Source organism: Vulpes vulpes, chromosome 4 (genome assembly GCF_048418805.1).
Source record: "Vulpes vulpes isolate BD-2025 chromosome 4, VulVul3, whole genome shotgun sequence".
Lineage (NCBI taxonomy): Eukaryota > Metazoa > Chordata > Mammalia > Carnivora > Canidae > Vulpes > Vulpes vulpes.
This window is the reverse complement of record NC_132783.1, coordinates 113,718,435-113,735,491: the sequence shown is the minus strand read 5'-3', so window position 1 is coordinate 113,735,491 and position 17,057 is coordinate 113,718,435. Positions and strand designations below refer to the sequence as shown.

At 46.4% G+C, this 17,057-nt stretch overlaps 1 protein-coding gene across 4 annotated transcripts in view; it reads left to right on the top strand.

Annotated features, from left to right (window-relative positions):
• The window catches only part of LARP1 (La ribonucleoprotein 1, translational regulator), a 52,895-nt gene extending 37,085 nt beyond the window's left edge, over window positions 1–15,810 (top strand). For all 4 annotated transcript variants that reach the window (XM_026008131.2, XM_026008119.2, XM_072756775.1 and 1 more), the window contains 11 exons: window positions 1,760–1,934; window positions 2,048–2,217; window positions 4,251–4,643; window positions 5,835–5,958; window positions 6,083–6,288; window positions 6,740–6,846; window positions 7,446–7,597; window positions 10,217–10,361; window positions 12,930–13,039; window positions 13,229–13,356; window positions 14,774–15,810. In XM_026008131.2, coding sequence (XP_025863916.2) covers window positions 1,760–1,934; window positions 2,048–2,217; window positions 4,251–4,643; window positions 5,835–5,958; window positions 6,083–6,288; window positions 6,740–6,846; window positions 7,446–7,597; window positions 10,217–10,361; window positions 12,930–13,039; window positions 13,229–13,356; window positions 14,774–14,983 — 1,920 coding nt within the window. In that variant the 3' untranslated portion in view covers window positions 14,984–15,810. The remainder of the gene's footprint in view (window positions 1–1,759; window positions 1,935–2,047; window positions 2,218–4,250; window positions 4,644–5,834; window positions 5,959–6,082; window positions 6,289–6,739; window positions 6,847–7,445; window positions 7,598–10,216; window positions 10,362–12,929; window positions 13,040–13,228; window positions 13,357–14,773) is intronic.
• The last annotated feature ends 1,247 nt before the right edge of the window (window positions 15,811–17,057 follow it).

Below are 17,057 nucleotides of genomic sequence, written 5' to 3'. Positions count from 1 at the left end.
ATCATTGTTTCTAGAGCTGCTTTTTTTTTATTTTAAAGATTTTATTTATTCACCAGACAGAGAGAGAGAGAGATAGGAAGAGGCAGAGACACAGGCAGAGGGAGAAGCAGGCTCCATGCAGGGAGCCCGACGTGGGGCTGGAGCCCGATGTGGGGCTTAATCCCGGGTCTCCAGGATCATGCCCCAGGCCAAAGGCAGCGCTAAACCACTGAGCCACCCGGGCTGCCCTGCTTCTTTTTTTTTAAGTACGTCAGGAGATTATACTGAAATTTTCTATTAAAGTTTAGGACTACAAGGACTTTATAACACCAATGACCTTTTATTTGTAATACTCTTGTACCCCAAATCCTAATGCTGATGATGACCTCAACATAATTACTCATTTTGTTTTATTCAATAGTTTGTATACCTTATTCTTATAATAATACCTCTACTACTACTAAAAACAGGTTTTTTTTTTCTACTTAAACACTCAAATGACTGTTTTCAAGTACTTGGAATGATCTTTGTATGGTTATGTTTTTAATTTGATGTGTATTAGTTTTGTTAGTTTCATTTTGCTCTCAAGTTTTAGGGATTGCTTTTTCCCCTCCAATTTCTATTTGTTTTGCACTTAGGTAAGACATTTGCATGACTGTAAAATCAACATGATATATCCTAGAAGACCGACTTAAAATTCTCTCTTAAAATTCTCCTTTTTCCTTTTATTCCCTTATAGGCAATTTGTTTCAAATCCTTCGTTTAAAAAAATAAGCAAATGCCTCTTCCTGTATTTGTATCCTTTCCCTCTCTTAGATGGCAACATATAGAGCATGTATTTCTTTACCTGTTCTTTTTTTTTTTTTTCAGTTAATACATTTGGGTGCTGACTGCATAGTAGTACGTAAGAGAAAGATGCTCTTCATTCCTACTTAGACTTGCATATATATCTTTCCATATTTTTGCTAGCGTATCATTGATGTAGATTTATAGAAGTGAGAAGGCTGCACTACAGGGCAAATTGCTGGGTTCCCTTTCTTCAGGGGGCTGTGCCTTTGCACTTCTAACGGCAATAGAGCAGAGTGCCTGTTGCACTGTTGAAATGTTTCCCATTTCCACTAAAAGGATTTTTAAAGACGTCTCCTCTCTTCTCCACTCTTCACCCTTTTTCCTAGAGATAAGTAAGCACCCATAGCAATTTACCTGTGAATCCTAGAAAAATGTGTATGTGTTTGTATGTTTTTATTTAAAAATTCAAACACCAGTGGTATCTTAGGCACATTGAGCTAGACCTGTTTTTTTTTTTTTTTTTTTTTTTATGGCTCTTTCCACCTCAGCACATGTGAAGCTGTTTTTTAAAGTGAGTAGAATACCACTGAATAGAGAGGCCGTTACTTATTTTAAATGGTCTATATGGTGGCAAATTAGGTAGTTTCCAGTTTTTTCCATATTACAGACTGTTGCTATGAATGGCTTTTTATCCACATCTCACACATAATGTAATCTATCTGTGGCCCTGTTTCTTTGGGGGCGGATGAATGGATACAGAATGAATGGCAAAGTCAAAGGGCAGGTATGTTTTTCACGGTGGTGCCCTCCTACAAGTTTGAACATCTCGTCTGTCTGCTAGTTGTGGAAGATGGTGCCAGTTTTCTTACACTCCTGCCAGCACTAGACTCCTTCCTGAGTTCATGGAGGCCAGCCATTCGTCTGCCAGCTTCTGAGACCTCATTCTTTCCAAGTCTTTTCTTTGCATAGACTCCTTCCTTCTCCCCTGCAGGCCCTAAAGGACAGCAAGGTGGTGGAGATCGTTGATGAGAAAGTCCGCAGGAGGGAGGAGCCGGAGAAATGGCCTCTTCCTGGTCCCCCCATAGTTGATTATTCCCAGACTGATTTCTCCCAGCTCCTCAACTGCCCCGAGTTTGTGCCCCGCCAGCATTACCAGAAGGAGACAGGTAGGTACTCTGGGCCTCGAGGTGCCTTCCTGTTGTCCTCCAGCCAACAGTCCTTAAGGCTGGCATCGAGAGGACATCTGGAAGGTTGAGGACCTCACCTTTCCATCCTTCAGAGTCAGCACCTGGTTCTCCCCGTGCAGTCACCCCGGTGCCAACCAAAACAGAAGAGGTCAGCAACCTAAAGACGCTGCCCAAGGGCCTGTCTGCCAGCCTGCCTGACCTGGATTCTGAGAACTGGATTGAAGTAAAGAAGAGGCCGCGGCCGTCCCCAGCGCGGCCCAAGGTGGGTGGGCTGTGGGACTCAGAGGAGCTAAGCCCGAAGGCCGGCTGGCTCCGGCTTATGGCTCGAGTCGAGGTCAGCATTGACCGTGGGAAAGCTGGTAGGTCCTTGTCCTTTTTCAGTGAGGATCATGTCTCAGGACAGGTCCCAGCTGTGGGAGTTCCTGAGTGGCATTCTTCGTGGGAGGAAATCCTCCAGCTTCTGGCAGTAGTGTCCCAGCTTTCTTGGTGTTTGGCTCTTTGTCTTGCCCCATTGAAATCAGTGGGGCTGTTGTAGTGCCTGAGTGTGTTTTCATTGTCCCCTAGATAAGCCATTCACGCCCTCTGAAGAGGAAAGGGAAAGGGAGCAGACACATGGCCTGGATGTAGAGTTAGTCTAGACGAGAAGAATACAGGTCTTCTGTCACTGATGGGTATTAACCTTGGGCAGCTTGCTTAATATCTCAAGCTTTCAGTGTTTCCATCTTCAGATGAAGGCGAGAAGGGCTTAGACTGCCCTAGAAATTGTAAAGCAATATGCCAGTAGTACACGTTGAGAAGTGTTTGTATTTCAAACTAAAACTAGTGCCCCCTTTCCAGGAGCAGATATGTGCTCCATTTACCCCATTCCCCACCTCCCCTTTGGAGATCTCTTTGGTCTGGTGCTTGTGAGGAGGTCTCTTAGATGACCTTGGACTTTGGGTCTCTGAAATTCTATGTCTCCTTTTCCATTGTGCTGCTATGACTGCCTCCCTCTTGTTCATAACCTCATACTCTGACTTCCCTGTCTCTTTTGGGTGTGGTCCTGCACAGAGTGTCCAGGATCAGGCCAGAGTCAGGAGGAAAACAGTGGAGAGGGACCTTATGAGGTTCAGGCCTATAGAGTGTGAGGCTTTGGAAAGGCAGGCAGGCTTAGTACCCATTCCAGAATTAGAGGCCTGCTTCCACCTGGCCTAACTTGAACCTTAAAAGAGAGTAGGTTTTGGGGCACCTGGGTGGCTCAGTTGGTTAAGTGTCTGCCTTCGGCTCAGGTCATGATCTCATCAGGGTCCTGGGATCGAGCCCTGCATTGGGTTCCCTGTTCAGTGGAAAGTCAGCTTCTCCTTCTCCCTCTGATTACCCCCCTGCCCACCTCATGTGCTCTTGCTCTCTCAAATAAGTAAACAAAATCTTTGAGTAGGGTGGCAGGGGGAGTAGGTTTGGAGGTTACGTGGGAAGCTTTTTGCACAGCACAGAATTGACTTTTTGGATATAAATGTGAGGTAGACAAATGCTTTTGCCCTAGTCTCAGATAAATTCAGCTGAGCAACACTGAAATATTTGCTTTTTTGCCAGAAGTATCCCATTTTCTCTTGCCTCTGGAACATGCTGTTATTCCTGCCTCATACGCTCTTTATCCCTGCCTTCATCTGGCTTACTTTTATGCTCATCCTTCAGTAATTACGTCTCTCAGGAAGCCTCTTCCCTGACTGTCTCTACTCCCACTTCTAGTTGGTTAAGTGCCTCTTTCTGTGTACTCCACAAATTCAATTTATCATCTTTATTGATACCACATTACATTTGGCTGGCTGCTTGTTTTTCCCCCCCAAACTGTGAGCTGCCTTAAGTTAAAGAACTGTGTCTTCTTTAGGGCCTGGTATCAATCGGTGCTTGCTCACTCATCAGTCGAACATCTGCTGTTGCTAGGTCCCAGTCTAGCTACTAGGAATATGATGGAAAGCAAGGCAGCTGTGGCCCCTGCTTGATGAAACTTCAGTTCTCTTAGGAGATTTTGAATAGATAGAATAGATGGATCAACCTATTGAACTTGTGCTGTGTGCCCACTCCCGGGCTAGGTAAATGAGAGGACAGGTGACTCTGGGGGCTTGTCATCTCATTTTGAATGACTGTGATGTGAGCTGGGAGAGGGGATACGTAGAGTCATGGGGGACCAGGTCCAAGGTTGGCAGCTGTAGCATACTGGCATGGCTGGGTCCTCTCTCTCAGCCAACAGCTACAGACACTGGCCCAAGGACACCCTGGTGATCCCGCCACGCCCCTTGATCTTCTCCATTTTAGAAGTCAGAGGAGCCCAGGTTCCTCCACCCGACTTCTCTGCCTCAGCAGCTGCCCTCTCAGCAGCCGATGTCCAAGGAGCAGGATGAGCAAGAGGAACTAGATTTCCTGTTTGATGAGGAGATGGAGCAGATGGATGGGCGGAAGAACACCTTCACCGCCTGGTCTGACGAGGACTCTGACTATGAGATTGATGACCGGGATGTGAACAAGATCCTCATTGTCACCCAGACACCACCTTACATGCGCCGACACCCTGGGGGGGACCGCACAGGCAACCACACCTCACGTGCCAAGATGAGTGCAGAGCTGGCCAAGGTCATTAACGATGGGCTCTTCTACTATGAGCAGGACCTGTGGACAGAGAAGTTCGAACCTGAGTATTCCCAGATCAAGGTGAGGCTGGGACATAGCCTTGGGGGTGGAGCCTGGGGTGTTTGTAACACGTGGAAAAGAGGAAGGCTAATTTGGGCACAGAGCCTCAGTATGCTTGTGTTTGAAAAGGGAGTAGTAATGGACACCATGCGGGGGGCATTAAGTGAGAAGAGATGTAGGGGGAGAGGTGAGCACTGTGCCCCCTGAATGCCCATGTTTAATGTCCTAACAATCAGCCAGACACACTTAAAAGCTTACCTTTAAAATAATAGCTTTTGGGCAGCTCAGGTGGCTCAGCGGTTTGGCACCCCCTTCGGCCCGGGGCGTGATCCTGGGGACCTGGGATCAAGTCCCGCGTCGAGCTCCCTGCATAGGACCTGCTTCTCCCTCTGCCTGTGTCTCTGCCTCTCTCTCTCTCTCCTCTCTGTGTATTCTCATGAATAAATAAAAACATTTTTAAAATAAATAAATACAATAATAGCTTCTGGGGCACCTGGGTAGCTCAGAGGATGAGTGTCTGCTTTTGACTCGGGTCGTGATCTCAGGGTCCTGGGATTGAGTCCCACATTGGGCTCCCTTTGGGGAGCCTACTTCTACCTCTGCCTGTGTCTCTGCCTTTCTCTATGTCTCTCATGAATAAATAAAATCTTTAAAAAGATAAAATAATAGCTTTTGGGTGCCTGTGTGGCATAATTGGTTAAGCGGCTGCCTTCAGCTCAGGTCATAATCCTGGGGGCCTGGAATTGAGTCCCATGTTGGGCTCCCTGCTCAATGGGGAGTCGGCTTCTCCCTCTACCTCTGCCTCTTTGTCTTGCTTGAGCTCTTTCTCTCTCTCACTTTCTCTCTCAAATAAAGAAAATCTTTATATGTATATATATAAACTAAAAAATCACTGCTGCCTGGAAACAGTCAAAACTTACAGTTTTTACAGAGTAGCTTTGTGAGGTGAGCCTGTGTAAGTAGTGAGCAGCAGGGTGTTCGGTGGAGGTGAAGAGACAGTGGCAGGAGGAGAATCAGGGGTCTGCAGGAAGCTGCCCAGGTAACTGGGGTTGGGGAATGGTGATGAGGTGGCTGAGAGCCTGGGGACCAGATTTCCACGTATGTGGATGTGGGAGCTGCCCCCTGCAACTTCCTGCACTTCTTGATTCCTAAACAGGCTGGGGCAGTCTTCTTACTAACATCATCTCTCCGCCCATCTTGTTTCCTCTGCAGCAAGAAGTCGAGAACTTCAAGAAGGTCAACATGATCAGCCGGGAGCAGTTTGACACACTAACCCCAGAGCCCCCCGTGGATCCCAACCAGGAGGTCCCTCCTGGGCCACCCCGCTTCCAACAAGGTGAGAGACAGGTGGTATCTGGGACCCTGGGTGGGTGGGAGAGTACAACCCTCAGACAGGGGCCTCCCAGGTATAGTCAGTCACAGGCCTACCCACTGCTCACTGACCTGCTCTCCCTCTGCAGTCCCCACTGATGCCCTGGCCAACAAATTGTTTGGTGCTCCTGAGCCTTCTACCATTGCCCGTTCTCTACCAACCACCGTCCCAGAGTCACCAAACTACCGCAATGCCAGGACCCCCCGTACTCCCCGGACACCGCAGCTCAAAGATTCAAGTCAGACATCACGGTTTTATCCAGTAGTGAAAGAAGGACGGACGCTAGATGCCAAGGTGAGGTGCTCCTGCTGAGTGGCTGAGAGTCTTGGGCTCACTTAAGTGCATTCCAGCGCTTTGCTCTCCTCCCTAGCCTAAGCCAAGGAACTGCCAAATCCCAGAACTGCTCTTTGTTCTTAGGCTGGTGGGCCCACCTGGGATGGAGTGGCCACATCTGAAAAAGGGACTGGGTATGGCAGTGGTGGCCCCGTGTCTCCATGATAAGGCCCAAGGAGGATCAACCAGGGGTGGGTCCTTAGGCTCCCAAGCCATGATGTCCTCACCTGTGAGATAGGCATACCAGCTTCTGGCTCACAGCCGTGGACTTCATATGAGAGACTAGATATGAAAATGCTTTTTAAATTGTGAAGTAACGCATACACGAGGGGATCTTAGTCCAACAAATGCTTGGTGCTTCTCTGAGTTCCATGAGTACGATTAATAACAAATTCTGGACTGACCTTTGCAGATGCCTCGGAAAAGGAAGACAAGACACAGCTCAAACCCACCCCTGGAGAGTCATGTGGGCTGGGTGATGGATTCCCGAGAGCACAGGCCCCGGACTGCTTCCATCAGGTGCCAGCACAGTGGAGAGATGATGGCAGGGTGGGTGGGAAAGCCAGGCAGTTGATGGGACCAAGAAGAAGGAATCTCTTTCATCTGTAAATTAAAGAAAATTGAAGAAAGGGACTCTTAACCTAAATCAGAAAATTTGGAGCAGTCTAGAGAATGTAATTCAGGGCCTTGGAAGGTTTTCCCTAAGGAAAAGTGGCACAGACTGAGAATAGGCATGGTTTTAAAGAAAAACATAGATGGGCTACCCCATAATAGCTAATCAGAGAAAGTTAAATGTGAACTCAGGATGATTAAATGCTTAAAAGCTCAGGTTTGGACACTGTGCTAATCTGGGATGTTAAAGGGTCCATGACCAGGATAAGTCTCCCAGGCTCTGTGAGCCTCAGTGACTGCTTTGTAAAAACCCACCAAAGATTGATGTAAAGAGTGATTTGGCCTGAAGGCTGTACGTTAAGGGCCTACCATGGTATTTAGGTCTCTTTGTTGCCCTAGGAGAGGCTAGATCTTGGCTGATAGGAAGGGACCCGAGGGACCCCTCCTCACCTGATGGCCAGCTGCTCCAGAGAACCTGATGACACTCTCTCTCTCCTGGCCTTTAGCTCCAGCCCCTCAGAAGGGACACCTGCAGTTGGCAGCTATGGCTGTACCCCTCAGTCTCTGCCCAAGTTTCAGCATCCTTCCCATGAGCTGCTCAAGGAAAATGGCTTCACACAACACGTCTACCACAAGTATCGTAGGCGCTGCCTTAACGGTAAGAAGCAGAGGGGCCTCACCTCTGAGGCCACTACTGAGGTCCAGACTGTAAGGGCTGGTGGAGCAAGTGGTTCTGCTTTCTCTGACCTTAGGGCAAAAAGGATAGGAGTTAGACTCAGGCAAGTAGTTTTTGAATACAGAAGGCTGAAAGAATCTAATAATCAGAATATTTCTGTTCTTTGATCTTCTATTGATAATAACAAATAGAAAAGTTTACCTATTTCTAGCATGACTGCCAAGTCAGCTATTGTCCACTGTGGTCCACTGTTGATCATAAAAGAGTATGCATGGGGTGGCATAGATTTCTCTAGAAACAGGGGTGGCTTAACCATGGCCTCTGGACCAAATCCAGCCAGCTTCCTATTTTTGCACAGCCCTTGAGCGAAGAAGAGTTTTACATTTCTAAGGGGTTATGAAGGGAAAAAAGAAAAACTTACGACTGAGACCATATGTAGCCTATGAAACCTAAAATACTCTGGTCTTTTATAGAAAAAAGTTTGCTGGCCCCTGCTCTTAGAAGATGGTGTAAGGAAAGAACTCTCTAGATAATCTCATGTATCTCTTTTTTTATCACAAAATGAGATGTTTTTTCACTGTAGGTTTCTGTCCGGTTGGCTGTAAAGATGCTCGGAAGCAGTCTCAGTGCTCCCTTGTAGTTGTTACTGTTCATCGCTCTCCAGTCCTTTTCAGTTAGCAGCACATGGCTGTTAGTTAAATGCCTCCCTTATCTGCCTTACTCCCCTGTTTGTGTGTGATGACTGGTTTACTAGGATAGAATTCACATACCTTACAGTTGACCCATTCAAAGTGTGTGGTACAGTAGCTTTCAGTACATTCAGGAGTTGTGCATCTATCCCCAGAATCGATACTAGAACATGTTCATTGCCACAGGGAGAAACCCAGTGCCCCTTACTGGTCATTTCCCATCTCTGCACCTGTGGCTTCTCCCAGGCCTGCACAACCACCAGTTTGTATGGATTTACCTGTTCTGGACTTTTCCTGTAAATCAGTCACACAGTCAGCGCCCTTTGCAACTGGCTTCTTCCCTTAGCATATACTGTTTGTTCTTACACTTCATCTCTGCTGTAGCATGGTGCCACAACTTCATTCCTTTTCATGGCCAGGTAGCATTCCAGCATAGGGATATGTCATGTCATGTCTGTCTCTTGAATACAGATGATGGACCTTTGGGCTTCCACTTTTTGTTTGTCATGAGTAATGCTGCTAGGAATGTTCCTGTGCAAGTTTTTGTGTGGACATAGGTTTTCATTTAGTTTGTATAGAAAAGTGGACTTGCAAAGGGTCATATGCTAACTCTGTTTAATCTTTGGAGGATGTGAGACTGTTTTCTAAAGCAGGGACACCATTTGTTGTTCTGACAGAGACTGAGGCTTCTGATTGCTTCAGGTCTTCCCAACATTTATTATTATCTGTCTTTCTGATGATAGTCATCCTAATAGTTGCGAAGTGATAAATGATAGCACCTGGTAGTTTTGGTTTGCATTTCCCCAATAAACTATTCATGTTGAACATTTTTTTCATGTGCCTATTGGCCACTTGTCTTTGGAGAAATGTCCATTCAGATCCTTTGCCTAGTTTTTAACTAGATTGTTTGTCTTTATTAAATTATAAGAATTCTTTATATATTCTAGGTACAAGTCCCTTATCAGATTTATGACTTGCAAATACTTTTTCCAATTCTGTGGGTTGTTTTTTCACTTTTTGTTTTGTTTTTTTTTAATTTTTATTTATTTATGATAGTTACAGAGAGAGAGAGAGAGGCAGAGACACAGGCGGAGGGAGAAGCAGGCTCCATGCACCGGGAGCCTGATATGGGATTCGATCCCGGGTCTCCAGGATCGCGCCCTGGGCCAAAGGCAGACGCCAAACCGCTGCGCCACCCAGGGATCCCGTTTTTTCACTTTGTTGATAGTGTCCTCTGAAGCACAGGTTTTGAGGGTTTTTTTTAATGATAATTAAATTTATCCTTTCATTGTTTGTTTTGGTGTTATGTATTTTTTTAAGGTTTTATTTATTAATAAGAGACACAGAGAGAGAGGCAGAAACATAGGCAGAGGGACAAGCAGGCTCCATAGAGTCAGCCTGATGTACGACTCAATCCTGGAACCCCAAGATCATGCCCTGAGCCGAATGCAGATGCTCAGCTGCTGAGCTACCCAGGCGTCCCGGTGTTACGTATTTTTAATGTTCCATTTTGTAATTGTTAATATTGTAGGATTCCTGAAATAATGATTGGTAGCGAATAATGAATATAAATTGTTGGGATTGCCAAGTTATTTGTTCATACTTTTCCTTGTTCTAACTACACTTGCAAGTAGTACCATTTGAGATGAAGAGCTAGACTGGGATGACCTGGTTTAGAGACAGATGCCACCTGATTTTGGCGAGGTCAAGTCCAATGCCCATCAGCAAGGCCTGACACAGGATAGTGCTTGAGAACTGTCTCTTCAAAGACCAAAAGGACAGGGAATGAGCAAGGGGATTTGGTGGGTGGGTATAGTTGAAAGACTCAAAGTCCTTGAGCCCAGGAGCATTTGTCCCCTGAATCACAGACAGTGTGGCCCTGACACATCTTTCTTCCTTCCTAACCCATCAGAGCGGAAACGCTTGGGCATTGGCCAGTCTCAGGAGATGAACACTCTCTTCCGCTTCTGGTCCTTCTTCCTCCGAGATCATTTCAACAAAAAGATGTATGAGGAGTTTAAACAACTGGCTCTGGAGGATGCCAAAGAAGGCTACAGGTAAGCAGGATGTGGGGTTGCAGGATGGGGGGATTGGGGTCTGGCTGATGCTTACAAGGGATGAGGGTTCCTGGTGGTTCTGCCTCCAGAACTGTAGCCAAAAATCTCATGTGTATATCCCAAATATACTTTATAAAAATTTGATTTTTGAATGAATAATGTTCATGTGGTTCAAAATGCAAAGAAGCCAAAGGCTATATAGTGAGAAGTCTTCTCATCCTTGTCCCCCTACCTCCAATTCCTTTCCCCACAGACAGCTGGCATGATCAGAAACCTGAAGGCTTTCCTAAAAACACTTTGCTTTGTGTAAGCAAGGATATGCCTTTAGTCTCCTACCTGTCCCCCTGTTGTTTGCACAGAGGATACCCTCTATTAGATATATTTTGTACCTTTTTTAAGTAAAAAAAAATGTTTTTTTAAAGATTTTATTTATTTATTCATGAGAGACACAGAGAGAGAGGCAGAGACACAGGCAGAGGGAGAAGCAGGCTTCCTGCAAGGAGCCTGATGCAGAAGTTGACTTGATCCCAAATCCTGGGATCATGCCCTGAGCCGAAGGCAGACGCTCAGCCACTGAGACACCCAGGCTTCCCTGTACCTTTTTTAATAGTGTATTTTAGAGATCATTCCATATTTATATGTAAATAACTTTCTTGTTCAGTCTTATACCATATGGCATGTATCATAGTAAGTGTCCTATTAATAGATATATTGGTTGTTTTCATTATTTTGCTATTAAAAAACAAATGCCTTTAGAAGATACCTTTCTTGGGCAGCCCGGGTGGCTCAGCAGTTTAGTGCCACCTTTGGCCCAAGGCGTGATCCTAGAGACCTGGGATTGAGTCCCAAGGCGTGATCCTAGAGACCCGGGATTGAGTCCCACGTCAGGCTCCCTGCATGGGGCCTGCTTCTCCATCTGCCTGTCTCTGCCTCTCTCTCTCTGTGTCTCTCATGAATAAATTTTATTTTTTTTATTTTTTTATTTTTCTCATGAATAAATTTTAAAAAAAAGAAGAGGAAACCTTTCTCCCCGCTGCCGCCCCCCCCCCCCCAAGTGAAAAGTTCTCTCTATAAACAATTTGAAAAGTACAGAAATGTTTAAAGAAGCTGGGGGGGAAGCACCTTCAATCCCGAGATAACCAGTATTAATGTCCTGCCGTATTTAACGCATTTAGATCATCACATGAATGCCTTTTTTTGCCTTATCATTTATTTTTTTTTATTTGCCTTATCATTTATAAGCACGAATGTTTTTCTGTGTTAAAATATTTAACTTTTTGCCTGTAAGAAATCTTTATATCCTTTCCTGAAAGTTTGGAAAATACAGATTAGATAAGATCATTGGAAAATCCCAACTCCCAGAGTTAACCAGTATTAATATATTTAAGTATATGTCCTTCCAGACTTTGCACGCATGTGTATATTTGAAAATTACACATTTGTTTATAAAATGGGCTCATTCTCACATAACACTTTGAAACGTGTCATTTCTACTTGGTAATCTATGGTAAGCATCTCTCAGTATTCCTCAGTGTATATTTACATTATAATTTTTTTGAAAGATTTATTTATTTGAGAGGGAGAGAGTGCATGCATGCATGGTGGGAAGGGGCAGAGGGAGAGAGAGACTCCCAAGCAGACTCTTTGCTGATCATGGAGCCCAATATGGAACTCGATCTCACAAACCTAAGATCACTACCTGAGCCAAAGCCAAAAGTCAAATGTTCAGCCGACTATGCCACCTGGATGCCTGTACATTCTAATTTTTAATAGCTTATATTCTGTTGTACATATTTATCATGATTATTCTTTAACTGCATCTCTTTAAGACATTTAAATTTTGTTTGACAACGTTATGAGCAGTTTTGTACATCTGTTAAATATAAAAGTGTACTTTTCATCATTTCCCTGGCATATGTTCCTAGAAGTAAAAGAAATTTTTTAAGATTCTGTTAGAGTGACAGTGAGAGAGAGAGAGAATATAAGCACAAGCGGGAGGTGGGTGCAGGCTAGGGAAAGGGAGAAGCAGACTCCCATCCCAGCCCAACACCAGATTCGGTCCCAGGACTCCCAAGATCACGACCTTAGCTAAAGGCTGGCACTTAACTAACTGAGCCACCCAGGAGCCCCAGAAGTAAAGTTTCTGAAGCCAGATAAACAAAGTCACATGACTTTGTAGCGAGTTCATCCCAAGGATTGGTAAACTTTTTCTGTAAAGGGACAGATGAGAAATAATTTTAGGCTCTGCAGGATGGAGGGGTGGTCTCTGTCACAACTACTCAGCTCTGCTCTTACAGCACAAAGCAGCCAGTGACATTTCATGAACAAGTGAGCATGAGCAGGGGACTTTTGTTCATTTGGCTGGAGTTTGCTGACCCCTGAAAAACCATAAACTGCTTGGACCCACTAAGAAGAGCATTAAATGTTAGCCTCCTTAAAGATTATTTACCATTTTCTCGATAATCCATGTGCTTTAACGGTTTCCTAGTCCATTTGTGATGCAGATTCATTTCCCTGTTTTGAGAAAAAAGAAACCGTATCCCAATTTCACTGGCCTGTGTTCTACAGATATGGTTTGGAGTGCCTTTTTCGATACTACAGTTATGGCCTGGAAAAGAAGTTCCGGCTGGACATCTTCAAGGATTTTCAGGAGGAAACAGTGAAGGACTATGAAGCTGGTGAGAGATGGAGTTGGAGCTCTTGCAAAGCTTGGTCATCCAGGCCTTCTTTCCCTTCTCCCTCCCCAGTCGATTGGGTCTGCCTGTGTATCAGTCACATCACCCGTCCTGTTCCCCTGAGCCTCTTTATTCTCCTCTCCTCACCCGCCCAGCTTCTCTGACTCTCTCCCTGTCTCCTCCTTCCTGCAGGCCAACTTTATGGGCTGGAGAAGTTCTGGGCCTTCTTGAAATATTCCAAAGCCAAAAATTTGGACATTGACCCCAAACTTCAAGAATACCTCGGCAAATTCCGACGTCTCGAAGACTTCCGAGTGGATGTGAGTGAAAGTCTCTCATCTTTCTCATCCTTGTCCTGGAAAGAAAAGTGGACCAGAGATCAGGATAGCCGGGTTCTGGTCCCAGCTGTGCCACTAGCTTAGGGGCTGTTTTTCCCCATGGGATCCTTAGTTTCTTCAGCTGTAAAATAGAGGGTGAGAAGTGGACACGGACAGCTAATTGGAGGAGGTCTTATGGTTGCACCTCCCTCCTTCCCATGGTCTTCTAGCTGAACATCGTAATGCTCTCTCCCTTTTAGCTCATACCTTTCCTTGTTACTGTACCCTAGTCAGCCATTACTGGTTGACTAGGATGAGTACCCAAGTAAATGTCCTTGCTTTTTCTGGAAGAAGCAGTTCCAACCCTAGAGGTTTATAAATTATGTTTAACACACTGCTACCACCACCTCCCCTGGTCTTCTTGGAGCGGTAACTCAATGGTGACACCCAGTGGCGGGTCAGGGTTATTGCTGCTGGGCATATCCAGGGAAGTAGGAGAGGTAGGAGAGTAATGGATGTCTCTGTTGTGCATGCTTCGTGCTTCGGAGACGTTATAGATGAGTGAGATTTTCTTTCAGAGAGTTTATAATGTAGTAGAGCTGTGCCAATCATCTTACTCATGTGAAACCTTTTAGCAAAAAAAGACAAATATAAGTAAATAAAAATAATAGTCTTTATGCACGTTGGAAAATTACCATTGATTGAGGGATTACTGTGTACCAGGCACGGTGCTAGACACTTTATATTGACCTCCTTTAACCTTTGTAATGTGGTGAAGGAGGCAGGGTTTTGTTGCTGTCCCTGGACCAGTGGGTAATTGGAAGCCTGTGGCTACCCAGTGAGGTCATGGCAGTGCCACATAGCCCTCCTATTATAAAGATGAGTCTGTTGTCTTCCGTCCTTAAGCACCTCCTTGTTTGGGGGTTGGAGAGGGTCATATGTGCAGAGAAGCTTTGTAGTAATAAGACCTGTGTGCTCCCCAGTAGCATCTGCGTCTTTTGAGCTGAGACATCTCAGCATTGCTTGCTACATTTCACACATCATCACCTGAACAGCCATCCCTTCTCAGAAGGGGAGCAGAAACTTAGGTGGGTGAAGGCCTGGGGTTCAGAGGTAGATGGGTCTAGTCTACTTTTTGTCACCAGTTATAAGCTATGGGACTCGGGGCAATTTATTTTTCTGTGCTCTATTTTTGGGATGATCATGTCTTCATCAAAGGGTGGTGTAGACCCCATGAGTGAATGTGCAAAAAAAAGCATGTTGGCATGGGGATGTGCTTCATAAAACTGGTAATTAGTTTTTAAGGTTATACCTATTATCTACATTTGGCAGTAAGAAGCTAAGTCTCTAGAGAGCCCTGGCAAGCGAGGGGATTTGGTTAGAGGCCCCTTATCACCTGTGACTCCCTCCTCTGTTACAGCCCCCCATGGGTGAGGAGGGCAACCACAAGCGACACCCAGTGGCGGCAGGAGGTGGCGGCGGTGAGGGCAGGAAGCGGTGCCCCTCTCAGTCTTCCAGCAGACCCACCACCATGATCAGCCAACCCCCCACACCACCCACTGGCCAGCCCGTCCGGGAAGATGCCAAATGGACAAGCCAGCACTCGGACACACAGACTTTGGGAAAGTGAAAAGCCCCTTAGCCCTGGGGTTTTGGAGGGGGGGTTGGGGGGGTGGGCGAGAGTCCATAGGGGTGCCCAGTCCCAGGAGAGGGGACAGAGAAGGGATAGGCCTGGAGTCATTAAGATGGGCCTTTGTGCTGAGTAGCAACGTGTACACCATTTGGGCTATCAGAGGTACTCCTGGGCAGGAGCCTCCACACACCTCCTTCCCCCTCCTCTCTCCATGACTCTTCTTCACATCCTAGCTTCTTCTAAGGGGGGGGAAGGGGGGAGATTTTTTTTATATATATATATATATATATATATCAAGTTTTAAATTATTGATAGTTCGTCTGGATTACCAAAATCACTCTGCAGCCCTGCCCGCGGCTGGTAGGCCGCAACCCTGGTTCCCACCCACAGCCTCCTCCTGCTCTCCCTCAAGCCAACTATGCAGCCCACAAGAAGGCCCTGTGGGCCCCATTGCCCAGCACTGTCCCATGGAAGGCTCTGGCAGCGTCCCTTGGCCCCACGAGCACCAGCCCTTTGATCATCTGGGGCTTGCCATCACCATGTTCTCCCCACCATGCCCTTCTGCCACCTTCTGGGAGAAGGAAACCAAAGGATCTAGAAGTGGGGGTGGGGGAAGGTTTCATCCTCTTCCCACCCCCCTCTCCCCATGCCCCTTACTCCCCAGCCCAGAGAGACGCTGCTCATACCAGAAAAGACTATTGAAAGATGATTTATTTTATTTTTCTCTGACCTTTCCATCCTTGGAAAAATGGAAAAAAAAAAAAAAAAAAAGACAAAATCGACCATAAAAGACCAAAAAAATAAATCAGAAAACCCCCACCTAATCCATAGAAAGTGATGTCTTTCCCCTATCCTTGGATTTCGTTTTTTTGTTTTGTTTTGTTCTTGGAAATAATATTTTTTTAAAAGTTGCCTTATTGTGGAGCGGGAATCTGAAATACCCAAATGCCTGTTTTCCTCGGTGGAGTCAACTCGAAGAGCTCACACCTTCTCTGGATGTGCCTGGGCTGGATTGGCTAGAATCTTTCTCTGGACTGAGTTGCATGTACAGTGCCTCCTGCCTGTAGGCAAGAGAGTTGAGGGCGGCTCAGGTCAGAGCTGTGCCCGAAATATCCCTGCTGTTGCATCGTTTGAAGCTGACGTCCTGTGTCTGTACACTGCTGCCACTGTCGTGTCCTCGCTCTGCTTGCTGTTGCTTCATGACAGGCCCTGTCCTGCCGTGACACCCTTCATCCTACCCTTGGAACCCCAAGGCCAAGTTTGCTTCAAACTGTTGAAGAAGAGCATTGGCCTGGATCTGGGACACACTTGGCCTCAGCCTGACCGTCTCCCCCACCTCAAAGGGGAAAGGTGAACACCTGGCAGCTGAGGCTTGGAAATGTGTTGCCCTGAAAGATCTGAGACCTCAAGGAGGCTTTGTCTCATAAAAGGTGGAGAAGGATGCCATTCTCCTCCCTTGGGTCTGGTGGGGTCTCCCCATCTTGCATTCCCCCCTCTGCAAGCCATCTCTGCCTGCCCTCCAATTGACCCTGCCTGGGAACAAGGGATGAGGAGGATTTGGGGGCTGGGGGGAATCCTGCCAGTTGGAGAAGCCCTGAGGCAGAAAGGTATATGTGGACATAGAGTATACCTGTCTTCTCTTCTCCAGCAACTGACTGCTTGGGTTGGGCTCTGAATGATAATGGAATGGCTGGAGTCTCCTGGCATCCGGAGCTAGGAAGGGGTGACAAAGGACTGACCCCCACAGATTGAGCTGTGTGGTGGGTATGGGCGTGGGGACATGTTCACCCCCAGCGGGGACCGGGACAGCACACAAGTTGATAGTAGTGTTGCTCCATTGCCGACACTCCCCTGGCCCTCTCTGTTGGGCCCAAGGATTGGGAGTAGGAGATGGTATCCCAGGCTGGCAAGGGCTTGCCTTCTGTCATGGGCACCTCATTGCTTTCGGCCTCTGCCCTTCCCCACCTCTGCCCTCCCTGTGGTTAGTACACGGGAAGCCCACCTCAGTTCCTGTTACCTGGTTGTCCCAAAAGCCAAGGATGTGTCTGGTCTGTGCTCTAAAATGGGATCT